This window comes from Scyliorhinus canicula, chromosome 11 (assembly GCF_902713615.1).
Source record: "Scyliorhinus canicula chromosome 11, sScyCan1.1, whole genome shotgun sequence".
NCBI classification, from domain to species: Eukaryota; Metazoa; Chordata; class Chondrichthyes; order Carcharhiniformes; family Scyliorhinidae; genus Scyliorhinus; species Scyliorhinus canicula.
In genome coordinates, this window is record NC_052156.1 from 144,606,254 (window position 1) to 144,634,004 (window position 27,751).

The 27,751-nt window shown below is 50.3% G+C and overlaps 1 protein-coding gene across 7 annotated transcripts in view; it reads right to left on the bottom strand.

The window, feature by feature from the left end:
* The window catches only part of sbf1 (SET binding factor 1), a 198,636-nt gene extending 177,553 nt beyond the window's left edge, over positions 1-21,083 (bottom strand). For all 7 annotated transcript variants that reach the window (XM_038811644.1, XM_038811641.1, XM_038811642.1 and 4 more), the window contains exon 1: positions 20,953-21,083. In XM_038811644.1, the coding sequence (XP_038667572.1) occupies positions 20,953-21,007 (55 nt within the window). In that variant the 5' untranslated portion in view covers positions 21,008-21,083. The remainder of the gene's footprint in view (positions 1-20,952) is intronic.
* Between the last annotated feature and the right edge of the window lie 6,668 nt (positions 21,084-27,751).

Here is a 27,751-nt window from a genome sequence, read left to right on the forward strand (position 1 = left end):
AGTGCATTCCAGAAGTGTAAAACAAAATGCCATTAAAGTCTAGCATGTTATGTAAAAAGTAAATTTAATACATTTGGCAATTGTCTAAAATTAACATGAAAGCTGCCATATTATGAAAATAACCTGCTGCCGCTGCCTCTTCTGACCTTCACACGATTCTAACCCAACACCACATGCTTGATTCTTAGAACCCCGCTGGGCAGCTAAGGCTACCAAAAAATAATGTAATGCTAAAGCTGCCTTTATCCCAAGAACAAATACCACCTATAGGAATTGGTTATTTTTGAAGAGACACACCACTTATTGGAACAATTTCCACTGAAGCAAAGCAGGTTAAGAGAACTAGAAAAAAAAACACAAAAAAAGAGAACTAGAAGTTTTGAAAATTATGAACACTTTGATAGGAAAGAAAATAAACACTTGTATTTAAATAGTGCTGGGCGGCACAGTGAAGCAGTTGTTAGCACTACTGTCTCACAGCACTGGGGACCCGGGTTCAATCCCGGCCCCAGGTCACTGTCCATATGGAGTTTGCACATTCTCTCGGTGTCTGCGTGGGTCTCCCCCAACAACCCAAAGATGTGCCGGATAGGTGAATTGGCCACACCAAATTGCCCCTTAGTTGGAAAAAAATAATTGTGCTTTTTACAACCACTGGATGTCTCAAAACGTTTTACAACCAACGGAAAGACAATTTTTCTGGTTGAACACACTAATAAGGAGTCATCAATTTAACAGTCACCAACAAAACACGAGTCGCACTGTAGTTAACATTGTTGCTTCACAGTGGCCAGGGTCCCGTGTTCGATTCCCGCTTACGTGACTGTCTGTGTGGAGTCCGCACATTCTCCCCGTATCTGCGTGGGTTTCCTCCGGTTTCCTCCCCACAAGTCCCAAAAGACGTGCTGTTAGGTGAATTGGACATTCTGAGCTCTCCCTCAGTGTACCTGAACTGTGTGCCGACTAGGGGATTTTCACAGTAACTTCATTCCAGTGTTAATGTAAGCCTACTTGTGACAATAATAAAGATTATTATTAAATAACAGGCAGCACGGTGGCCTAGTGGTTAGCACAACCGCCTCACGGCGCTGAGGTCCCAGGTTCGATCCCGGCTCTGGGTCACTGTCCGTGTGGAGTTTGCACATTCTCCCCGTGTCTGCGTGGGTTTCGCCCCCACAACCCAAAAAATGTGCAGAGTAGGTGAATTGGCCACACTAAATTGCCCCTTAATTGGAAAAAATAATTGGGTAATCTAAATTTATAAAAAAGAAAGAAAAAAAATGATTAAATAACAGATCAGGAGAAATCTCTTCAGAGATGGCTATTTGAGCTTGGCGTGATTTTTTTGTAAGAAGTGGTTGAGGGTGTTACTGAAGAGAAAATTGAAGAAACTCCCTTGTTGGGAGTTTTCTATAGGCCCCCCAATAGCAGCAGAGATGTGGAGGAACAGATTGGGAAACAGATTTTGGAAAGGTGCAGAAGTCACAGGGTAGTAGTCATGGGCGACTTCAACTTCCCAAACATTGAGTGGAAACTCTTTAGATCAAATAGTTTGGATGGGGTAGTGTTTGTGCAGTGTGTCCAGGAAGCTTTTCTAACACAGTATGTAGATTGTCCGACCAGAGGGGAGGCCATATTGGATTTAGTACTTGGTAATGAACCAGGGCAGGTGATAGATTTGTTAGTGGGGGAGCATTTTGGAGGTAGTGACCACAATTCTGTGACTTTCACTTTAGTAATGGAGAGGGATAGGTGCGAGCAACAGGGCAAGGTTTATAATTGGGGGAAGGGTAAATACAATGCTGTCAGACAAGAATTGAAGTGCAGAAGTTGGGAACATAGGCTGTCAGGGAAGGACACAAGTGAAATGTGGAACTTGTTCAAGGAACAGGTACTGCGTGTCTTTGATATGTATGTCCCTGTCAGGCAGGGAAGAGATGGTCGAGTGAGGGAACCATGGTTGACAAGAGAGGTTGAATGTCTTGTTAAGAGGAAGAAGGAGACTTATGTAAGGCTGAAGAAACAAGGTTCAGACAGGGCGCTGGAGGGATACAAGATAGCCAGGAGGGAACTGAAGAAAGGGATTAGGAGAGCTAAGAGAGGGCATGAAAAATCTTTGGCGGGTAGGATCAAGGAAAACCCCAAGGCCTTTTACACATATGTGAGAAATATGAGAATGACTAGAGCGAGGGTAGGTCCGATTAAGGACAGTAGCGGGAGATTGTGTATTGAGTCTGAAGAGATAGGAGAGGTCTTGAACAAGTATTTTTCTTCAGTATTTACAAACGAGAGGGGCCATATTGTTGGAGAGGACAGCGTGAAGCAGACTGATAAGCTTGAGGAGTTACTTGTCAGGAAGGAAGATGTGTTGCGCGTTTTGAAAAACTTGAGGATAGACAAGTCCCCCGGGCCTGACGGGATATATCCAAGGATTCTATGGGAAGCAAGAAATGAAATTGCAGAGCCATTGGCAATGATCTTTTTGTCCTCGCTGTCAACAGGGGTGGTACCAGAGGATTGGAGAGTGGCGAATGTCGTGCCCCTGTTCAAAAAAGGGAATAGGGATAACCCTGGGAATTACAGACCGGTTAGTCTTACTTCGGTGGTAGGCAAAGTAATGGAAAGGGTACTGAGGGATAGGATTTCTGAGCATCTGCAAAGGCATTGCTTGATTAGGGATAGTCAGCACGGATTTGTGAGGGGTAGGTCTTGCCTTACAAGTCTTATTGAATTCTTTGAGGAGGTGACCAAGCATGTGGATGAAGGTAAAGCAGTGGATGTAGTGTACATGGATTTTAGTAAGGCATTTGATAAGGTTCCCCATGGTAGGCTTATGCAGAAAGTAAGGAGGCATGGGATAGTGGGAAATTTGGCCAGTTGGATAACAAACTGGCTAACCGATAGAAAACAGAGAGTGGTGGTGGATGGCAAATATTCAGCCTGGAGCCCAGTTATCAGTGGCGTACCGCAGGGATCAGTTCTGGGTCCTCTGCTGTTTGTGATTTTCATTAACGACTTGGATGAGGGAGTTGAAGGGTGGGTCAGTAAATTTGCAGATGATACGAAGATTGGTGGAGTTGTGGATAGTGAGGAGGGCTGTTGTCGGCTTCAAAGAGACATAGATAGAATGCAGAGCTGGGCTGAGAAATGGCAGATGGAGTTTAACCCTGACAAGTGTGAGGTTGTCCATTTTGGAAGGACAAATATGAATGCGGAATACAGGGTTAATGGTAGGGTTCTTGGCAATGTGGAGGAGCAGAGAGATCTTGGGGTCTATGTTCATAGTTCTTTGAAAGTTGCCACTCAAGTGGATAGAGCTGTGAAGAAGGCCTATGGTGTGCTAGCGTTCATTAGCAGAGGGATTGAATTTAAGAGCCGTGAGGTGATGATGCAGCTGTACAAAACCTTGGTCAGGCCACATTTGGAGTACTGTGTGCAGTTCTGGTCACCTCATTTTAGGAAGGATGTGGAAGCTTTGGAAAAGGTGCAAAGGAGATTTACCAGGATGTTGCCTGGAATGGAGAGTAGGTCATACGAGGAAAGGTTGAGGGTGCTAGGCCTTTTCTCATTAGAACGGAGAAGGATGAGGGGCGACTTGATAGAGGTTTATAAGATGATCAGGGGAATAGATAGAGTAGACAGTCAGAGACTTTTTCCCCGGGTGGAACACACCATTACAAGGGGACATAAATTTAAGATAAATGGTGGAAGATATAGAGGGGATGTCAGAGGTAGGTTCTTTACCCAGAGAGTAGTGGGGGCATGGAATGCACTGCCTGTGGTAGTAGTTGAGTCGGAAAAGTTAGGGACCTTCAAGCGGCTATTGGATAGGTACTTGGATTAGGGTAGAATAATGGAGTGTAGGTTAACTTCTTAAGGGCAGCACGGTAGCATTGTGGATAGCACAATTGCTTCACAGCTCCAGGGTCCCAAGTTCGATTTCGACTTGGGTCACTGTCTGTGTGGAGTCTGCACATCCTCCCCGTGACTGCGTGGGTTTCCTCCGGGTACTCCGGTTTCCTCCCACAGTCCAAAGATGTGCAGGTTGGGTAGATTGGCCATGAAAAATTGTCCAAAATTCTATGATTAACCTAGGACAAAAGTTCGGCGCAACATCGTGGGCCGAAGGGCCTGTTCTGTGCTGTATTTCTCTTTTAAAAAAAAAAAAAAAATTTCGAAAATATATACAGAGCTACTGAGAGGAAGTGGAATCAGTTTTGGATTGCTTTAGCGCAGGTGCAATGAGCTGAAATTCTTTATTCTCTGCTGTAAACTTTGATGATTCAAACACTCTCAGAATCCTCCATTAAATAAGATCCAAACAAACTAGTCCTTAATGCAAAAAAGAATTCTGAGAGCGCCAGTGGTCAACACGAGTCTCGTGCACATATGCTTGCATCACTCAGGTTTGTATTCAGTGATTTCTCATAGATACATTTGAATCTCTGAAAAAGGCACCACATGGTGATGTACAGGCTAGTCCACATGCACTTCCTCTAACAGTATTTGTTTGACCAAACAGTGCCACTAATCACTTCAGCTCCACCTATTAGTCACACAAAACTTCAGGCTCAACCTGAAACAGAATTCCAGTTCTGCGAATTAATCATTGCAACATCTTTCTTTTTCATAGGATTTGGGCCTCACTGGCAGGGCTGACATTTGTTGCCCATCCCTAATTTACACTGAACTGAGTGACTTGGTTTGCTATTTCAGAGGACAGTGAGAATTAACTACATTGCTGTGATCTGGAGTCACATATAAGCCAGACCAGGCAAGGATGGCAGATTTCCTTTCCTAAAGGACATTAATGAACCAGATGGGTTTTTACAACTATTGATGATAATTGTGTCATGGTTACCATTACTTTTTTTTTTAAATAATTTTTATTGGAATTTTTTACAGAAAATATAACAAAAAGTATAGCAAAAAGCAGTAATATGCAACTAACAGCCCCATAACACCCACAATTCCCCCCATACCGTAACATCACATGTATCACATTCCCCCACCCCCCCCCCCCAAACAAGAGAACTTAACCATAAATTAAAATTAGATAAATCAAATTTAAATAAAATAAGCTAACATAATCAACGTCCCCCACCCCACCCCCCCCCCCCCCCCCCCCCCCGGGTTGCTGCTGCTACTGTCCCAGTACCCTATCGTTGAGCCAGAAAGTCGAGGAAAGGTTGCCACCGTTTAAAGAACCCTTGCACCGATCCTCTCAGGGCGAAATTAACCTTCTCAAGCTTAATGAAGCCCGCCATGTCATTGATCCAGGTCTCCACGCTTGGGGGCCTCGCGTCCTTCCACTGTAGCAAAATCCTTCGGCGGGCTACTAGGGACGCAAAGGCCAGCACACCGGCCTCTTTCGCCTCCTGCACTCCAGGCTCTACCCCAACCCCACAGATCGCGAGTCCCCATCCTGGCTTGACCCTGGATCCCACCACCCTTGACACCGTCCTCGCCACCCCCTTCCAGAACTCCTCCAATGCCGGGCATGCCCAGAACATATGGGCATGGTTCGCTGGACTCCCCGAGCACCTGGCACACCTATCTTCACCCCCAAAGAACCTACTCATCCTCGTCCCAGTCATGTGGGCCCTATGCAGCACCTTGAATTGGATGAGGCTAAGCCGCGCACACGAGGAGGAAGAATTTACCCTCGCCAGGGCATCAGCCCATGTCCCGTCTTCGATCTGTTCCCCCAGTTCCCCCTCCCACTTCGTTTTCAGCTCCTCTACTGACGCCTCTTCCACCTCCTGCATAAGCTTGTAGATATCGGATATCTTCCCCACCCCGACCCAGACCCCCGAGAGCACCCTGTCACTCACCCCCTTCGCGGGGAGCGCAGGGAATCTGGTTACCATTACTGAGACGAGCTTCATCCAGCAAGATTTTTTTTAAAAACTAAATTCAAATTCCAGCTGCTGTTGTGGTGGGATTTGAAATCATGTCCCCAGAACCTTAGCCTGGACCCCTGGATTACTAATCCATATGAAGTGATGCCTTAAGAGGGCATTGGAGACCATGGACTTCTATTGGTTTGACAAAATACTGTAATAGTTTGAATTCCTCAATAAGGCTATTACGCTCTTATCCGGCGTATTGGAAGGATTTACAATATGATAATCAACCTGTTTGGACGCATTATGAATATATTCAATGGCCATCAGGTCCTGAAGTGAGACTTGAACCTAAAGTTTCTGGCCCAGAGGTTGGGATGCTATCACTCTGTCGCAAGATCGCCCGAGGGTAAACTAGCCAGAAATATTAAAAGCAGATTAGTTTCAACAAATATGTCAAAGGGGAGAGGCGTAAAGTCGACAACGTAACCAATGCTAACTGGGCTGGAGAAATGGCAAAGTTCAAAACACACAGAATGTGAAGTTAAATAGACTGTATGCGTTGTTGAGAGCTTAAACACTAAAATAGAATTCAGTAGTGAAATTTGCTAAAGGAAGTAGAAATACAAGTGATCTCCTCCGAACCTGATGTATTATTGCTGGGCGGCGAATGTGGAGAAGGTACGGAGCTGGGTGAGAGGGGTTGACTCCCAATGGGTCAGAATGGAGGAGAGATTGGGCACGGGGTCGGGATTGGAGGTGATAGCGACAGCACCGCTCCCGGCGGCCCTGGGGAGCCCGGTAGTAATTGCTACGTTGAGAATTTGGAGGCAGTTTCACCAGCACTTCGGGTCAGGGCAGGGTCAAGGGAAATGCCAATTCGGGGGAACCATAGATTTGAGCCAGGGAGGTGGGATGGAAATTTTCGGAGATGGGAGGGGAACAGATTTAGGACGTTAAAAGATTTGTTTCTTGGGGGTTGTTTTTCTGGATTGAAGGAGCTGGGAGCCAAGTGTGGGCTGGAGCACGGAGAAATATTTAGATACAAGTGGGTTGGAGACTTTGCCAGAAAGGAGATACAGAGCTTCCCAGTAGAGCCGGCTTCCACATTGCTGGAGGAGGTGCTGACGACAGGGGGACTGGAGAGGGGGGTAGTGTTGGCGGTTTACGGAGCTATTTTGGAGGAGGCGAATACGCCGGATCAAGGCAAAGTGGGAGAGCTGGGAGAAGGTATGGAGGAGGTGTGAGGTGCTCTGGAGGGTGAACGCCTCCACCCTGTGTGCGAGGTTGGGGCTGATACAGCTGAAGGTGGTATATAGAGCACACCTTACAAGGGCGAGGATGAGCCGGCTCTTTGAGGGGTAGAAGATGTGTGTGAACGTTGTGGGGGAGGCCCCGCAAACCATGTTCATATGATTTGGGCCTGTTCAAAGCTAGAGGACTACTGGAAGGGGGTTTTTAGGATAATCTCTAAAGTGGTGCAAATGAAACTGGATCCGGGCCCTTGTGAGGCCATATTCGGGGTTTCGGACCAGCCGGGGTTGGAAACGGACATGGAGGCAGATGTTGTAGCCTTCGTCTCGTTGATCGCCCTAAGGTGGATCCTGTTACGGTGAAGATCAACTTCTCCACCCTGTGCCCAGGGTAGGAGGATTGGTAGGAGGATGGGATCGTCGTTATTGATATGGGGATTGACATTACATTCGTTATTGATTATTGTTTATTGTTGGGTGTAAATCTGGGAGAAAAAGTGAAAAAGGAGGATAAAAAATATTTTTTTAAAAGAAATACATGTGATTAAAAACTCAGGTTTAAAATACAAGGCCGTAGATAGATTGGCATGCCCAAATCTGCCAGATTCTTTTTTCATTCACGGGACGTGGGTTTTGCTGACTATTCCAGCATTTATTGCTCCTTTTCTAATTGCCCTTGAGGGAGCAGCTAAGAGTCTACCACATTGCTGTGGATCTGGAGTCACATGTAAACCAGACCAGGTAAGGATGGCAGATTACCTTCCCTAAAAGGTCAATAGTGACTCGAAGCAATGGTTTCATGGCCATCATTATCTTTTAATTCAAGATTATTATTTTTTAATTCTGCAAATTTGGGGTTTGGACCCGAGTTCCCAGAGCATTACTCTGGGTCTCTGGTTCACTAGTCCAGTGACAATACTACTACACCACCGCCTCCCCTAATCATTGGTTAGCCAGCTCTTTGTCAGCTTCTTCAGCAAAGACAGGTAATGCAACTTTTCCTCAAATTCACATTTACCTTTTGTCAACAAACCTGACTTTTTGTTATTATTTTGGACACATTTCATGTCAACACTGTCACAAGGTAGCTCCAGCCTAATAACAGAGGGACTAATAGGAAGATTAGGTTATTGAGCCCTCCAAGCTTCTCGTCTAGATCATATAGATCACACCTGATATGTATCTTAACTCCCATCTATCCAGCTTACTTCCAAAACCCGCAATACCCTGTCCTAACAAATATCTATCAATCTCATGTTCTGAAATGTTCAAGTGACTCCCAGTCTTAACACCTTTTTAGGGGAGTGCGTTCAAGATTCCCACACCTTTCATGTGAAGACGTCTTTTCTGACATCACTCCTGAACAGCCTAATTCTAAAGTTATACCCCCCTTCTTCTAGATTCTACCACCCACCTGAGGAAATATAGTTTCTTTCAATCCACCATTTCAATTCCTTTAATCATCTCAAATGCCTCAATTATATCACTTCTTAATCTTCTGCACTCAAAAGAGTACAAACTTGGGGTCCGTCCACCCCCCCCCCCTCCCCCCCCCTCCCCCCCCTCAACCTAAAAAGACGTGCAGGGTAGGTGGATTGGCCATGCTAAACTGCCCTTTAATTTGGGAAAAAAAGAATTGGATACTCTAAATTTATATTTATTTTTTTTAAGTACAATCTCAGTTCATACGACACATTGTCATAATCTCTTAGCTTCAGCATAATTCTGGTGAATTTGCACTGCATCCTCCCTGGTATATCCTTCCTGAAGTGCGGTGACCTGCCTGAATCGAACATAGTACTGCAGATGGGGTTTAACCAGAGCTGACGAACATAACTTCTACCCTTTGAGACAAAGGCCAATATTCTCTTAGCTTTTTAAATCATTTTTTGTACCTTTCCACGTGCTTTTACTGATGTGTGTTCAGGCACCTAAATCTCTACGGAATAGATTTCAGAAGCCTCTCTCCAAATCCTTTAGACCATAGAATTCCTACAGTGCAGAAGGAGGTATTCGTCCCATCGGGTCTGCACCAACCCTCCAAATGAGCACCCTACCTAGGCCCACTCCCCCGCCCTATCCCTGTAATCCCGCAGAACCTGCACATCTGTAGACACTAAGGGACAATTTAGCATGGCCAATGAACCTAACCTGTACATCTTTGGACTGTGGGAGGAAACTCAAGCAGACACGGGGAGAATTCCTCACAGTCACCCCAGGCCAGAATTGAACCCAAGTCCCTGGCGCTATGAATCATCTTGTTATTTAAAAAATCAACTGATTGTAAGCAACAGTGCAGGGAATTTACTATTATTCAAATGCCATCACTGATCAGCATCTACTACTAAATTTTTTGTTTTTATAAATTTAGATTACCCAATTATTCTTTCCAATTAAGGGGAAATTTAGCGTGGCCAATCCACCTACTCGGCACATTTTTGGGTTGTGGGGGCGAAACCCACGCAGACACGGGGAGAATATGCAAACTCCACACAGACAGTGACCCAGAGCCGGGATCGAACCTGGGACCTCAGCGCCGTGAGGCGGTTGTGCTAACCACTAGGCCACCGTGCTGCCCTCTACTACTAAATTTAATTTAATTTAATTTAATTTAATTACATTTCTTTTCCTATTGTGCTGCCCATTGCAAACGTGAAGACATGGGTTGGCACACTAGATCAAACGTTTTTACTTCTAGCTAGCATATTCCATGAGTCAAATGATCATCAGAAGTGTGACGTTCACAGGAAGTGCATTCTATACACAAAAACATAAATTGATTTAAAGTCAATTAACACACACTTTTTTAAAAAGCAATTTAACTTTAAAGAAACATTTTTCCTTTAAGTCTGCTGCAATTTCTCTGTGAGTTCTTAGCTACAGTGTTTGCTCCTTTAGCCAGTGAGTAATATATAAATTATAGCATTTCTACTGTAGGTATTTATTTTCAAACCTCTAAGTTAAACAACCAGCAATTTATGAGCCATGAGAAACACCAACAGTTTAGGTTTTAAAAATCACTTCACTAGGTCACACCAACAATGACTGCTGAAATTTCAAACACCACCCAGCAAATCATGTCATCCTGGAAAAGCAGCTTATTTATCTGATTTTTTTCATTGCAGGTACTAACTGAATTTAAATGTTTAAAGGGGACTTACATTAATGCACACCTCAAACATTCCAAAGGCATCACACCCAAATAATTATTTTCACATAGTCACCTGTGTTCCTAGGAAAACACAGAAGCCAATATAGACAACGTTGCATAACGAACAAATAAGGTGAATGGCTCTTAATGGGATTTTAGCAGTGTTAATTGAAGGAGGAATGTTAACCAGGATATCAGAAAGTCTCTGTTTTTGAAGTAGTACCATGGATCTCTGACATCTACTTGAACCATCAGAATCCATTAAAAGAATAAAGCTGAACATGCAGAGTACAAGTTAACTAAACAAATGTGCCCTAACTGATAAACAAGTAAAATGGAAAAATGGCCTCTACAGATCATACAAGAAGTTCAGTGGGATGAGTAAAATAAAACATAGAAGCACATTTAAAGGATTTCCATGGGGCATCATGGAAACTAAAAAAAATACAGCGACAAAGGCTGAACAGTGGTTACAATTCTCTTTCAGTGGTATAAGTGAGCAAAGGCAAGAAAACTTCAAACTATGCAAAATGATTTGAAGGTGAATGGCAATAAAGCAGATTCAATAATAATATGCAAACGGGAATTGGATACATACTTAAAATATAATTTTAAAATAAATTTAAAGTACCCAATTAATTTTTTCCAATTAAGGGGCAATTTAGAATAGCCAATCCACCTACACTGCACATCTTTTGAGTTGTGGGGGCGAAACCCACGCAAACACGAGGAGAATGTGCAAACTCCACACAGACAGTGACCCAGAGCCAGGATCGAACCTGGGACCTCAGCGCCGTAAGGCAGCACTGCTAACCACTGCGCACTGGTTAGCACTGGGACTATGACACTGAGGACCCGGGTCCAAATCCCAGTCCTGGGTCACTGTCCGTGGAGTTTGCACATTCTCCCCGAGTCTGCGTGAGTTTCACCCCCACAACCCAAAGATGTACAGGTTAGGTGGATTGGCCACACTAAATTGCCCCTTAACTGGAAAAAAAGTAATTGGGTACTCTAAATTTATTTTTGAAAAATTTAGAAAGAGAAAATCCAGCCTTACTATATCACAACAGTGACCTTGCTTCAAAAGTACTTCACTGACTGCAAAGCTCTTCCGGATATTCTGAGGTTGTAAAACACACTATAAATACAGTAAAAGTTCTTTGTTTCTTTGATCAACCTCCTCCACAACTGTGAAAATCCATACAACATGATGTACTCAGACTAGAAGTTATTTGGCTCCTAGCCAAATCCAACAATGTAGAGATTTGGGTTAAACGTTGGGAATGGGCTAGAAATTAACTGAAGGGTATATAAAAGGTAGACCTTAAAGCTACCTTCCTCATATGTAGTCCCTCGGAATTGATGCGTTCCAAGATGGCTGATAAGTCCACTGACTTTGCCACATGTGGACAGATGGTGCTTGAAGGGTTGGTTAAATGGGCTGTGATTGTGACGGTGAAGTACAGAATGCATTTTTACAGGACTTGGTATTGAGGCCACTCCTGTTTCTAATTTACAATCAATGACATGGATTCTGAAACTTAAGGCAAAGCAGGAATATTTGCAGTTCATACCAAACTAGTTTAAGGGCAGTGATCAAATTTTAGATGGAAACATTTGCAGCAACTGCTCACATGGTCAGAACTGCCCCAACATTGACTTGGCCTTTTTCTGCTTAGGCATTCATTATACAAAATTCACATTCTTTACTCGAGTCAGGTTGGCTCGGTGCAAACAATCTTGTCTTTGAGTTAGAGGTCATGGGTTCAAGTAACACACCAGGGGCTTCAGCAAAAAAAATCTGGGCTGCTGCTTAAGTGTGTAATTGAGGGACTGCTGCACTGTCAGAGCAGTTATCTTTTGAATGACAAGTAATCAGGTGGATGAAAAAGATGCCATAGCACTAATAGAATAGGAGCAAAGAAATCCGACCAGTGTCCTGACCAAAATATTCCACACCACAAACAAATTAGCCAAGTTGTTATGCAATTATTGTTTATGGAACACAGGCCATTCACCCCTCAAATCTGTTCTGTCATTCAATCGGATTATAGCTGATTAGTATCTCAATCCATTTACTCATTTTTGCTTCACATCTCATACAATCATTCAAATTAGGAGTAGGCCATTCAGCCCCTCGAGCCTGCTCTGCCATTTGATAAAATTATGGCTGATCTTGACTGTAGCCTCAACTCTATTTTCCTGTTTACACCCTATAACCTTTGACTCACTTGTCAATCAAGAATCTAACAGCCTTAAAAATGTTCAATGATCCTATTCAATAATTCTTGATACCCTTATCCAACAAAAATCTACCAACTTCATTTTTTTTAAATTTAAATTGAGCCCAGCATCCAGTTTTGGGGGGCAAGAGAGTTACAGATGTTCATTATCTTTCTGTGAAGGAATGTTTCCTGATTTCACCTCTGAATAACTTACCCATTGTTCTGAATTCCCCTAACAGAGGAAATAGCTTCTAGTACCCTATTGAATCATTTTACCATTGGAAGCACCCAACTTTGATTACCCCTCAACTTTCTACACAGAAGAGAATCCAAGCCTCATCTATGCAACCTGTTACTCGTTAGAATAAAGGCCAACATTTCATTAGCTATATAAATTTTTGTACCTGTTTAAAAGCTTATAACGGGTTGTGTACACGTACACCCAGTTCTCTTGGTTTTTGCCAGTTTCCAGCCCCATGCTATTTTAAAAATATTCCTTGTCATTCTTGAACCCAAAGTGGAGAATCATGCACTTCCTCACACTAAACTCCATCTGCCAGATTTTCCAGCTCACAGAGACATATGTCAATGTTCCTTTACAACTTCCTGCTTCCATCTACATAACCCACTGTCCCTCCTAACTTGGTGCCATCCGTACACTTAAATACACAGTTCTGTTGATACATATGGTGAAAAGCCAGTGCCCCAGTACAGATCCCTGCAGCAGGGATTGTTTCCATTTTGGAAACCCCCCCTCCAGTGTTATAAAAATTCCACAGATGCCTGTTGCACGTATTTTTGCTAAATAAATAGTCTCTCAGAGCCCCTCCGACTCATTACTGCAGCTGCTGCCCTAGTACACTCTTATGCTCATCCACTTACTGCTTCCCTCCACCGGAACGTCAAACACCTGATGCCATCCAGCTCTTTTCCTTAAAATCACGGTCTCTCTCAGACTGTGCCAGTCACAGCAACCAGTGCTGACTATCTGATAGTAAACCAGCCTTATTGACTCCTCTCCGATATTTGTACAACTAATAAACAAAAGTGTAAGATGAAACTGATAAAAAATACATCTTTTGTTTTTAAAAGACCTATATGATTTCTTCCCCTCACCCCAAACTGTTCTGTCTCCAGATTAATGTTTTACAATGATTCCAGGACAGTCCTGGCAGGTTGAAATTGTAGCTGGAGGTTAGTATTGGGCGAGAAGAATCCATGATGCCTCTTTGGTACAGCACCCAGAGATCATGCTGCCTGACTCTCTGCTCAATGAGCTGCCAGCAGTGTCAATGCATAGGTCAGGAGATCCAAGTAGGAACTCAAGCCACCAGCCTGAAGCTGTTTTTACAAAGCAGTGTATTTGTCTCATTTCCTTCTAAATCCCAGAGGAAATTTATGGTGGTCCCCTTGACACCTCCCTTGGGGGCTGTGGGCCCACTATACTCCCAGTTGAGAACTCCTGCCCTGGGGAACATCACTTGTCACATTGCCTAATCAGCAAATGTTCCCTTTGTCCCTGCTCTGCCTCCAACTTCCTTACCAATCACTGGTGATGTCCAATTTCACACGCTTTTATTTTTACTAATCTTACCAAGTGCCTCCTGGAAGTCTAGTATGAGAATAAATATATAGACGCCCATGTTCTCAGAGCATCCCTCATCGGAGACCCTTGGTTCCTGAACAACCAAAACGGAGAAGGTTCATTCAGGAAGGTACCAAACACAGAGACTTTGGCGAGTGTGCAGATGCAAAAGCAACAAGACCAATGGAGCACACAAACCCATCGACCCAACCCTTCAAGCACGATCTGCAGATCGTGCAATGGAGTTATTAACAATCTCAGAAGCCATCGAACTGGAGCGGAAGTCATCCACGAAACCAAGGAACTAGCTAAGAGGTCCTTCCATGCCCACCAGGTTAATGACACGAATTTAGATTTGACCATGCCAAAACTATAGCCATACACCAGAATCAAGCATTAATACAACAGACAATCCTATCAGTACACTCCAGGGTTACCACTCATTAAATCCAGTGGTATACTAATGGATAATCAAGGCAATGTAGATTGATACATTCCAACAACTGCAAAGCACATTTCAATTTATTTGCCTCACATATTTATAAATTTGCACTCATGTGCACAAGTTGCTCTCTCAGCATATAAAATCATTTTACACATTACACCCCACAAACAGGCTGATCTGACCATTAAATCTATGACATTACTTCCGTTCCCCGTTCCACCTTATACCAGAATTGCATCCCACCCTCAACACTCTCACTATCTCTCATTCTCTGATACACACCTTTTACTCCAAATCAACTCAGCCAATTCCCTGCACCGAAATTCAACATCTATTGACCTCATGTTCCCCATCTGCATCTTTACTAATGCAGATTGATTCTCATCTCTCCCCATTCCCCCTCTATCCTCCCTCTGCCCCCACCCATCTCTCGTGTTTCCTCTTCACTCCGCCTATCTCAGTCTCTCTCCATTCCTTCCACCACTCTCAGCTCATTCAAATCACTTGTGCCTCCATTTCAATCCCTTGTCCCTCTCTCCCCAGCCCATCTTCCCATCTTACTCCCCCTCTCACCATCCTCTCATTGCCTTTGTCTCCCTCTTTCCACCTCTTTCTCTCATCCTCCTTTCTTGCCCTTTCCCACTCGACTCATGCCTCTCTCTTTTCTTCCGTCTCACTGTTTTTCCCTCCATTGCCTTACTCAGCTCACAGTGTCTCTCTCCTAGTTTCCCCATGTCTCTCCCACCTGTCTCACATATTTATTCCTCCCTGCTCTCTCACACAATTCTGCCTCTCTTTTTACCTCCTTCCCAACAATGCTGCATCTGCTCCACGTCCCAGCATCTCCCTGCCTCTTTCCCACCCCACAAGAGCACCTATCGGGTGCCTCGTTCACTTTCCCTCTCACTCCCTCTGCCATTCACTCGCCCCCACCACACTCGTTCACTTGCCCCCCCACCACACTCGTTCACTCGCCCCGCCACCACACACTCGTTCACTCGCCCCGCCACCACACACTCGTTCACTCGCCACCCCACTACATACCCGTTCACTTGCCCTGCCACCACACACTCGTACACTCGCCCCCCGCCACACACTCGTTCACTCGCCCCACCACGCACTCGTTCACTCGTCCCACTCGTTCACTCGCCCCGCCACCACACGCTCCTTCACTCGCCCCGCCACCACACGCTCCTTCACTCGCCCCGCCACCACACGCTCCTTCACTCGCCCCCCCACCACACGCTCCTTCACTCGCCCCGCCACCACACGCTCCTTCACTCGCCCCGCCACCACACGCTCCTTCACTCGCCCCGCCACCACACGCTCCTTCACTCGCCCCGCCACCACACGCTCCTTCACTCGCCCCGCCACCACACGCTCCTTCACTCGCCCCGCCACCACACGCTCCTTCACTCGCCCCCCCACCACACGCTCCTTCACTCGCCCCCACCACACGCTCACACCCCCACCACACACTCACAGCAGCCACACTCACTCCCTCCCTCATCCACGCACTCCCTCCACCACTCACTCCCTCCCTCCACCACTCACTCCCTCCCTCCACCACTCACTCCCTCCCTCCACCACTCACTCCCTCCCTCCACCACTCACTCCCTCCCTCCACCACTCACTCCCTCCCTCCACCACTCACTCCCTCCCTCCACCACTCACTCCCTCCCTCCCCACTCACTCCCTCCCTCCACCACTCACTCCCTCCCTCCCTCACCACTCCCTCCCTCCCCCCCCCCCACCCTCCCTCCCTCCACCCTCCCTCCCTCCCTCCACCACTCACTCCCCTCCCTCCACCACTCACTCCCTCCCTCCACCACTCACTCCCTCCCTCCACCACTCACTCCCTCCCTCCACTCACTCCCTCCCTCCACCACTCCCTCCCTCCCCACCACTCACCTCCCCCCTCCACCACTCACTCCCTCCCTCCACCACTCACTCCCTCCCTCCACCACTCACTCCCTCCCTCCACCACTCACTCCCTCCCCTCCACTCACCTCCCTCCCTCCCTCCACCACTCCCTCCCTCCCTCCACCACTCACTCCCTCCCTCCACCACTCACTCCCTCCCTCCACCACTCACTCCCTCCCTCCACCACCCCTCCCTCCACCACACACTCCCTCCCTCACCACCTCACTCCCTCCCTCAACCCCCCACCCCCTCCCTCAACCACTCACTCCCTCCCTCAACCACTCACTCCCTCCCTCAACCACTCACTCCCTCCCTCAACCACTCACTCCCTCCCTCAACCACTCACTCCCTCCCTCAACCACTCACTCCCTCCCTCAACCACTCACTCCCCTCCCTCAACCACTCACTCCCTCCCTCAACCACTCACTCCCTCCCTCAACCACTCACTCCCTCCCTCAACCACTCACTCCCTCCCTCAACCACTCACTCCCTCCCTCAACCACTCACTCCCTCCCTCACCACTCACTCCCTCCCTCCACCACTCACTCCCTCCCTCCAACCACTCACTCCCTCCCTCAACCACTCACTCCCTCCCTCAACCACTCACTCCCTCCCTCAACCACTCACTCCCCCCTCAACCACTCACTCCCTCCCTCACCCACTCACTCCCTCCCTCCACCACTCACTCCCTCCCTCCACCACTCACTCCCTCCCTCAACCACTCACTCCCTCCCTCAACCACTCACTCCCGCCCTCCCAACCACTCTCTCCCGCCCTCCCCAACCACTCTCTCCCGCCCTCCCCAACCACTCTCTCCCGCCCTCCCAACCACTCTCTCCCGCCCTCCCTCCCAACCACTCTCTCCCTCCCTCCCCAACCACTCTCTCCCTCCCTCACCAACCACTCTCTCCCTCCTCAACCACTCTCTCCCTCCCCAACCACTCTCCCGCCCTCCCCAACCACTCTCTCCTGCCCTCCTTCCCCAACCTCCCTCTCCTGTCCTCCCTCACCAACCACTCTCTCCCGCCATCCCTCACCAACCACCCTCTCCTGCCCTCCCTCCCCAACCACTCTCTCCCGCCCTTCCTCACCAACCACTCTCTCCCGCCCTCCCTCACCAACCACTCTCTCCCGCCCTCCCTCACCAACCACTCTCTCCCGCCCTCCCTCACCAACCACTCTCTCCCGCCCTCCCTCACCAACCACTCTCTCCCGCCATCCCTCACCAACCACTCTCTCCCGCCCTCCCTCACCAACCACTCTCTCCCACCCTCCCTCACCAACCACTCTCTCCCGCCCTTCCTCACCAACCACTCTCTCCCACCCTCCCTCATCATCCAAACACTCTCTCCCGTCGCTGCCTCCCCCCTCTTCCCGGCACAATCTCCCCCAGCTCCCTCTCTCAGGGGCTCTCCCTCTCTCCCCGACGCTCTCTCCCTCATTCTCTCCCATGCTCTCTCCCCCTCTCCCGATGCCCCCTCCCTACCCCTGATGCTCTCTCCCTCCCTCCCTACCCCCAACGCTCTCTCAGGCTCCCTCCCTACCCCGACGCTCTCTCCCTCCCTACCCTGACGCTCTCTCCCTCCCGACTACACCCCCCGCCATTCTCTCCCTCCTACTCCGTGACATGCGCCCGGTTCTCTCGCTCTCGCAGACCTGGGGCCTTTTGCTCCTTCTCCCCGACCTGCGGCCTTTTGCACCTTCTCCCCGACGAGCTCTTATTCTCTCCCCACGCTCTCTCTCACTCGCTCCTTACCCCGCGTTCTCTCGCCTCACCCCTCGCGCATTCACTCTACCTCTCTCGTTACCCCATGTGTACCCAAACAGGCGCCTGAATGTGGCGACTGAGGGCTTTTCACAGTAACTTCATTGCAGTGTTAATGCAAGCCTACTTGTGACATTAAAGATTATTTATTTATTTACTGTACCCGCGTGCGCACGCTCTCTTCTCATCCCGTGCGCGCGCTCTCACTTTTCACCCCGCGCGCTCTCTCTCTCTCTCTCTCTCTCTCGCCTCAGCCCGCGCGCTCTCTCTCTCGCCTCACCCCGCGCACTCTCTCTCGCCTCACCCCGCGCGCTCTCTCTCTCTCGCCTCACCCCGCGCGCTCTCTCTCTCTCGCCTCACCTCGCGCGCTCTCTCTCTCGCCTCACCCCGCGCGCTCTCTCTCTCGCCTCACCGCGCGCGCTCTCTCTCTCGCCTCACCCCGCGCGCTCTCTCTCTCGCCTCACCCCGCGCGCTCTCTCTCGCCTCTCCCCGCGCGCTCTCTCTCGCCTCTCCCCGCGCGCTCTCTCTCGCCTCACCCCGCGCGCTCTCTCTCGCCTCCCCCGCGCGCTCCCTCTCGCCTCACCCCGCGCGCTCCTCTCGCCTCACCCCGCGCGCTCTCCCGCCTCGCCTCACCCCGCGCGCTCTCTCTCGCCTCACCCCGCGCGCTCTCTCTCGCCTCACCCCGCGCGCTCTCGCCTCACCCCACGCGCTCTCTCTCGCCTCACCCCACGCGCTCACACACGTCTCACCCCGCGCGCGCTCTCTCACCTCACCCCGCGCGCTCTCTCACGTCTCATCCCGCGCGCTCTCTCTCACCTCACCCCGTGCGCTCTCTCACCTCACCCTGCACGCTCCCTCACTTGATCCCGCGTGCTCTGAAGCCTCACCCCGCGGGCTCTCGCATCACCCCGCGTTCTCACCTCGCCCCTTGCAGTCTCTCTCCTCCTCTACCCCTCCAGTCTCTCTCCTCCTCTACCCCTCCAGTCTCTCTGCTCCCTCTACCCCCCAACCCCTTCAGTCTCACTCCTCCCTCTACCCCCACCCCCTCCAGTCTCTCCCGTTCCTCCCTCCCCCCATCCCCTGCAGTCTCTTTTCTCACTCACCAGTCTCACTCTGGTCTCTACCCTCACCAGTCCCACTTCTCCCTCTAGCCCCACCCCCCTCTAGTCTCACTCCTCTCTCTACCCCCATCCCTCCAGTCTCTCCCCTCCCTCTGCCCCATCCCCTCCAGTCTCTCCCCTCCCTCTACCCCATCCCCTCCAGTCTCTCCCCTCCCTCTACCCCATCCCCTCCAGTCTCTCCCCTCCCTCTACCCCATCCCCTCCAGTCTCTCCCCTCCCTCTACCCCATCCCCTCCAGTCTCGCTTCTCACTCGTCCCTCACCAGTCCCACTCCTCCATCTACCCTCACCCCTTCCAGTCTCACTCCTCTCTACCTCCACCCCAAATCTTGCTCCTCCCTCTACCCCCCACCCTCCCCAGTCTCACTCCTCCCTCTCCCCCCCACTCCCCAGTCTCACTCTTCCCCACCCTCCCGTCTCACTCCTCCCTCTACCCCACCCTCCCCAGTCTCACTCCTCCCTCTCCCCATCTCACTCTTCCCTCGTCTCACTCCTCCCCCTAACCCCACCCTCCCCAGTCTCACTCCTCCCTCTACCCTCCCCAGTCTCACTCCTCCCTCTACCCCCACCCTCCCCAGTCTCACTCCTCCCCCTACCCTCCCAGTCTCACTCCTCCCTCTCCCCCCACCCTCCCCAGTCTCACTCCTCCCTCTCCCCCCACCCTCCCCAGTCTCACTCCTCCCTCTCCCCATCTCACTCTTCCCTCGTCTCACTCCTCCCCCTAACCCCACCCTCCCCAGTCTCACTCCTCCCTCTACCCGCCCCAGTCTCACTCCTCCTCTACCCCCACCCTCCCCAGTCTCACTCCTCCCCCTACCCTCCCCAGTCTCACTCCTCCCTCTCCCCCCACCCTCCCCAGTCTCACTCCTCCCTCTCCCCCCACCCTCCCCAGTCTCACTCCTCCCTCTCCCCCCACCCTCCCCAGTCTCACTCCTCCCCTCTCCCCCCACCCTCCCCAGTCTCACTCCTCCCTCTCCCCATCTCACTCTTCCCTCGTCTCACTCCTCCCCCTAACCCCACCCTCCCCAGTCTCACTCCTCCCTCTACCCTCCCCAGTCTCACTCCTCCCTCTACCCCCACCCTCCCCAGTCTCACTCCTCCCCCTACCCTCCCCAGTCTCACTCCTCCCTCTCCCCCCACCCTCCCCAGTCTCACTCCTCCCTCTCCCCCCACCCTCCCCAGTCTCACTCCTCCCTCTCCCCCCACCCTCCCCAGTCTCACTCCTCCCTCTCCCCCCACCCTCCCCAGTCTCACTCCTCCCTCTCCCCAGTCTCACTCCTCCCTCTCCCCCCACCCTCCCCAGTCTCACTCCTCCCTCCCCCCACCCTCACTCCTCCCTCCCCCACTCCTCCCTCTCCCCCACCCTCACTCCTCCCTCTCCCCCACCCTCACTCCTCCCTCTCCCCCACCCTCACTCCTCCCTCTCCCCCACCCTCCCCAGTCTCACTCCTCCCTCTCCCCCACCCTCCCCAGTCTCACTCCTCCCTCTACCCCCCCACGCCCCCTTCCCCTCCCGCCCCTCGGGGCCTCCGATCGCTCCGGGGTCCGCGGTGTGGAGCCGGCCGGGTCTGGGAGCTCAGTGGGCGGCCGCTCGTTGAGGGCGGTCACCCCCATCCTGGGGCCCAGGCCGCACACTCACCGCGGTTGTCGTGGTCGTAGCCCACCAGCACGAAGTAGTCGGCCAGCCTGGCCATGTCGCTGCTGCTCGGCGCCGCCTGTGATCCCAACCGTCAGCATCGTCCCGCCGCCATCCCGCCCTCACTGCGCCTGCGCCGGGGGAGGGGGCGGGGCCGCGCAGCCCATAATACCCGGGCGTCGCCATGGTAACCGCCCTCACGCACAGGGACTTACCTCCAGTCGGCCCCTTATTTCTGTGCCGACCCAATATTTCTGTCCAACTTTTTTTAATATAAATTTAGAGTACCCAATTCATTTTTTCCAGTTTTGGGGCGATTTAGCGTGACCAATCCACCTACCTGAAACCCACGCAGACACGAGGAGAATGTGCAAACTCCACACGGACAGTAACCCAGAGCTGGGATCGAACCTGGGACCTCAGCGCCCTGAGGCTGCAGTGCTAACCACTGCACCAACGTGCTGCCTTATTTCTGTCCAACTTAACCTCACTTTGCAACTTTAAGTCTGTAACGCCGGGTTGTTCATCCCTCGGCAAATGGCCCTCCCAGTGCGCTCTGTCCAGACCCCTCATAATGTTATACCAACCCCCAAAATCTCTCCCATTGAAACTTCTCTGTTCCAAGGAAAACAACCCCAGGCTATTAAATCTTTCCTCACAGCTAATTCTCCGCTCCTTCTTATGGCGACATCCTTGCAGATCTCCGTGCCACCCACAAGCAGTCCTTCATGCCATGCAATGGTCAGAAAGGTGCTGCACATGGTTCTGGCATAATCTCTCTGCCTTCGGAGCACTGCTCCTTCCTCGGGTGAATCCAGTATGTCCATTGGTGCCGATGGCAAGAGTAAAGAATAGTTCAGAAACAGAAAACATCAAAGGGGCAAATGCGAGATGCTAACATAAGTGCCCAAAGCATGGTAAATGCATCTGCTCAGCCGCAGGCACAAGTTGCCACATGGGACTACGATATAGTGGCAATGATAGAACCTGGTTAACAGAAGGCAAGGATTATGGACTTAATATTCCTGGCTACAACATATTCAGGAAAGATAGGGAAAGAAATTAAAGGGGCTAGCAATTCTCATCTTTGTTTTCAAAGCCCACCAGTGCCTCACCCCTCCCTACCTCTGTGACCTCCACCAGCCCTACAACACCATGAGATCTCTGGGCATTCCTTCATTCCAACAATGCCAGTTGTGTCTTCAGCTTCGCAACCCCTTTTTGACCAAGCGTTAGGTCATCTGGAATAATATCTCCCTCTGTGACTTGAATTGGCACTATGCAAACAAATGTTTTAGCTAGAGTCTACAGGTTAGCATTGGGATAACTGTTTCTCGGAGAGTAGTTTTTTAAAGTAAATTTAGAGTACCCAATTATTTGTGTCTCCAATTAAAGGCAATTTAGCGTAGCCAATTCACTTAGCCTGCACATCTTTGGGTTGTGGGGTGAGGTCATCGCAAACATGGGGAGAATGTGCAAACTCCACACGGACAGTGACCCGGAGCCGGGATCGAACCCGGGTCCACAGCGCCATGAGAATAATGTTGTGCCCTTGTAGTCGGTATAGTCCATTTACTCTATTTTCCTGACGATTGGGATCATCATTGTATCTCTAAGGTCACTTGAAATGTTTTAATTTTGCCAGAGTTTCACAAACAGAGCGTTTATCCAAGAGATCGGAATATCTTCTCTATTTTTTAGTACTCCACTGAGATAATGTCACAACCAGAGGCTTTATTGTTTTTCATCTGGTTGACAGCAGTTATCACTTTGTGCAGTGTTGGTACATAGTCTAGCTCAGTTTTGAGGTTATGTTGTGGGAGGTTCTCCTGCAGGTGCATGTCCACAGTGCAATCTGATTGAGTAGTTCGACAAAGTGCTCATTCCAGCAGGTATTGATACTGTCCATGTCTTTGAGGAAAGTCTTGCCATCTTCGGATTTTACCAGTGTTAATCTGTTTGTTAAGAATACATATATATCTTTAAAAGCAAATTACTGCAGATGCTGGAATCTGAAACGAAAGAGAAAATGCTGGAAAATCTCAGCAAATCTGGCAGCATCTGTAGGGAGAGAAAAGAGCTAACGTTTCAAGTCAGATGACTCTTTGTCAAAGCTGATATATATATCTTTGATTCTTTGTAAAAGGTGAAGAAGGTGTCATGCATGTCAGCTTGAATTTCCTGAGCCTTCGCTGTCCACCATTTGTTCCTCAAATCTCAGGTTCTTCTTTGAACTTAACTTTGGCTGTATGATAGCCAAACTTCTTTTCTGTGGAGATTCTAACCTGTTGTTAGGTTTTGAAAGCTGTCCATTTACAAACAATGAGTTTGTTTGCATATTTCCATATCACTCTCACTAAACCAGTCTTGGTGCTTGCTATCCAAGGATTTCTTGGCATTTATCAATGATAATGGATTTCAATGATTTCCAGTCATCTTGGATGTTGATTAATGGTGTTACCGATATTTTTTTTTCTTTACTTTTATAAATTTAAAGTGCCCAATTTATTTTTTTTCCCAATTAAGTGGCAATTTAGCATGACCAATCCACCTACCCTGCACATATTTGGGTTGTGGGGGTGAGACCCACGCAGACAGGGGGCGAATGTGCAAACTCTACACGGACAGTGACCCGGGGCCCAGATTTAACCCGGATCCTCGGCGCCATGAGGCAGCAGTGCTAACCACTGTGCCAGCGTGCTGCCCAAATGCCGATAGTTTAAGATTGATTTTTGCATGAAATTCCTTCAGCTGGGTGTAGTTTGACAGACCAGAAACGTCAAATCTTCTCTACCTGTCACAGCTTCTAGTTCATTTTAGGGCCCGCTCTCAAGTGCAAATAGTGAGCAAATGAGTCAGTGGTCTGTCCAGTAATCATTAGCCATAGTACATGTATGTACAGTTCTTTTCAATCCCTGATCCTGACTATCACATAGTCTATTTTTTTTAAAATAATTTTTATTGAAAAGATTTTTTACATGAAAATATTTACCCCACCTAACCATAGACTATTACAAATATTCCCTCTTAACAAATATCCCCCCCCCCGCCCGACCCCCCGCGCGCGTTGTCCCTCCCCCCCTCCCCCCCCCAAAAACAAACAAAGCAACAATTAACATCAAACATGAACTGCGAACAAATTTGCCCGCATTACAACCTTAAATAACCCACCACCCCCGTTGTTGCCACCACCCCCTCTCCCCCCCCTCCCCCCCCGGGTTGCTGCTGCTGCGACCTCTGCACCCTATCTTTGAGCCAAAAAGTCGAGGAAAGGCTGCCACCGCCTGAAGAACCCTTGTACCGACCCTCTCAGGGCGAATTTGACCCTTTCCAACTGGATAAAGCTTGCCATGTCATTAATCCACGTGTCCACGCTTGGAGGCCTCGCGTCCTTCCACTGTATCAGTATCCTTCTTCGCGCAACTAGGGACGCAAAGGCCAGTACTCCGGCCTCTCTCGCCTCCTGTACCCCCGGCTCCACCACAACCCCAAAGATCGCTAGTCCCCTTCCTGGTTTGACCCTGGATCCCACCACCCTCGACACCGTCCTTGCCACCCCCTTCCAGAACTCCTCCAGTGCCGGACATGCCCAAAACATATGGACATGGTTCGCTGGACTCCCCGAACACCTGCCACATCTGTCCTCACCCCCAAAGAACCGACTCATCCTTGTCCCCGTCATATGGGCTCTATGTAGCACCTTAAATTGAATGAGGCTAAGCCTCGCACACGAGGAGGAAGAATTAACCCTCTCCAGGGCATCAGCCCATGTCCCATCCTCTATCTGCTCTCCCAGCTCCCCCTCCCACTTGGCTTTCAGCTCCTCTACTGATGCCTCCTCAGCCTCCTGCATTACTTTGTATATGTCCGATATCCTCCCCCCTCCGACCCAGACCCCCGAGAGCACCCTATCGCTCGCCCCCTGCTGGGGAGCAAGGGAAACCCTTCCACCTGGCGTCTAGCAAATGCCTTCACCTGCAAATGTCTAAACACGTTTCCCGGGGGGAGCCCGAATTTCTCCTCCAGCTCTCTCAGGCTCGCAAACCTCCCATCTACAAACAGATCCTTCAGCTGCCTGATGCCCACCCTGTGCCAGCTCTGGAATCCCCCGTCCATGTTCCCCGGGATGAATCTATGGTTCCCTCTTAACGGTGCCTCCATCAGACCTCCCACTTCCCCCCTGTGCCGCCTCCACTGCCCCCAGATCTTGAGGGTGGCCGCCACCACCGGGCTCGTGGTGTACCTCGTGGGAGGGAGCGGCCATGGCGCCGTTACTAGGGCCCCCAGGCTTATGTTGCCACAGGATGCCCTCTCCATTCGTTTCCAAGCTGCCCCCTCCCCTTCCATCATCCACTTGCGCACCATCGATACATTAGCCGCCCAGTAATACCCCGAAAGGTTGGGTAATGCCAGCCCTCCACTCTCCCTACTCCGCTCCAAGAAGACCCTCCTCACCCTTGGGGTGCCGTGCGCCCACACGTAGCTCATGATGCTGCTCGTCACCTTTTTAAAGAAGGCCCTAGGGAGGAAGATGGGCAAGCACTGAAATAAAACAAAAACCTCGGGAGGACTGTCATTTTAACGGACTGCACTCTACCCGCCAGCGACAGCGGCACCATGTCCCACCTTTTAAATTCCTCCTCCATCTGCTCCACCAGCCTGGAGAAGTTCAACTTGTGGAGAGTCCCCCAGTTCCTTGCCACCTGCACCCCTAAATATCTAAAACTCTTTCCCGCTCTCTTCAACGGGAGTCTCCCGATTCCCTCTGCCTGGTCCCCTGGGTGTATCACAAATACCTCACTCTTACCCAAGTTTAGCTTGTACCCCGAAAAGTCCCCGAATTCTGCTAGCAGTTCCATCACCTCCGGCATTCCCCCTTCTGGGTCTGCCACGTATAGCAGCAGGTCGTCCGGGTATAGCGATACCCGGTGCTCCTCCCCGCCCCTTGTCAACCCTCTCCACCCCCCTGAGCCCCTCAGTGCCATCGCCAACGGTTCAATTGCCAGTGCGAAGAGCAGAGGGGACAAGGGGCACCCCTGTCTGGTCCCCCGGTGGAGCCCAAAATACTCCGATCTCCTACCATTCGTCACTACACTTGCCGTTGGGGCCGAATAGAGCAGCTTCACCCATTTAATAAATCCCTCCCCAAATCCAAACCGTTCCAGCGTCTCCCACAGGTACTTCCACTCCACCCTATCAAATGCTTTCTCCGCGTCCAATGCCACCACTATCTCCGCCTCACCCTCCACTGCCGGCATCATGATGACGTTTAGCAGTCTCCGCACGTTCGTATTAAGCTGCCGCCCTTTCACAAAACCCGTCTGGTCCTCGTGTATCACCCCTGGCACACAATCCTCTATCCTGGTAGCCAGGATCTTTGCCAGCAACTTGGCGTCTACATTCAGGAGCGAGATAGGCCTATATGACCCACACTGCACGGGGTCCTTGTCCCGCTTCAAGATCAGAGAGATCAGTGCCTGCGACATTGTCGGGGGCAGAGCCCCCCCCTCCCATGCCTCGTTGAAGGCTCGCACCAGCACAGGGCCCACCAAATCCGCATATTTTTTGTAAAATTCCACCGGGAACCCGTCTGGCCCCGGCGCCTTCCCCGACTGCATATGCCCAATCCCCTTGACTAGCTCCTCTAACCCTATCTGCGCCCCCAGCCCCTCTACCAGCTCCTCTTGGACCTTGGGGAACCTCAGTTTGTTCAAGAAGCCCTCCATCCCCCCCCCCCCCCTCGTCGGCGGCTCTGACCGATACAGCTCCTTATAGAAGTCTCTGAAAACCCCATTTACTTCTGGCCCCTTCTGCACTATGTTCCCACCCCTCTCCCTCACTCCCCCAATTTCTCTAGCCGCATCCCGCTTGCGGAGCTGGTGCGCCAACATCCTACTCGCCTTCTCCCCATACTCATAAATCGCGCCCTGCGCCCTTCTCCACTGTGTCTCCGCCTTTCTGGTGGTCAACAGGTCAAACTTCGCCTGCAAATACGCCGTTCCCCCAACAGCCCCTCCTCTGGTGCCTCCGCATATTTCCTATCCACGTCCAGAAGCTCCCCCACCAGCCTCTCCCTCTCCTGTCTCTCCCTCCTTTCCCCATGTGCCCGTATGGAGATCAGCTCCCCCCGGATCACCGCCTTCAGGGCCTCCCATACCATCCCCACCTGCACCTCCCCCGTGTCATTAATGTCCAGATATCTTTCAATACTCTTCCGGACCCTCTTATACACCTCCTCATCCGCCAGCAACCCCACATCCAGGCGCCACAGCGGACGCTGGTCTCGCCCCTCCCCCATTTCCAAATCTACCCAGTGTGGCGCGTGGTCTGAGACCGCTATGGCCGAGTACTCCACTTCCCGTACTTTCGGGATCAGTCCCCTGCTCAATACAAAAAAGTCAATTCTAGAATAGACTCTGTGGACATGGGAGAAAAGGAATACTCCCTCGCCCTCGGCCTCCCAAACCTCCAGGGGTCCACCCCTCCCATCTGCTCCATAAACCCCTTTAACACTTCTGCCGCTGCCGGCCTCCTACTCGTCCTTGAACTCGATCTGTCCAACACGGGGTCCAGCACTGTGTTGAAGTCCCCCCCCATGATCAGGCCCCCTGCCTCCAGGTCCGGAATGAGGCCCAGTAGGCGCCTCATGAAGCCAGCATCGTCCCAGTTCGGGGCATACACGTTAACCATCACCACTTTCTCCCCCTGCAGCCTACCCTTCACCATGACATATCTACCCTCTTTATCCGCCACCACCTCCGCCGCCACGAACGACACCCTCTTCCCTACCAGGATCGCCACC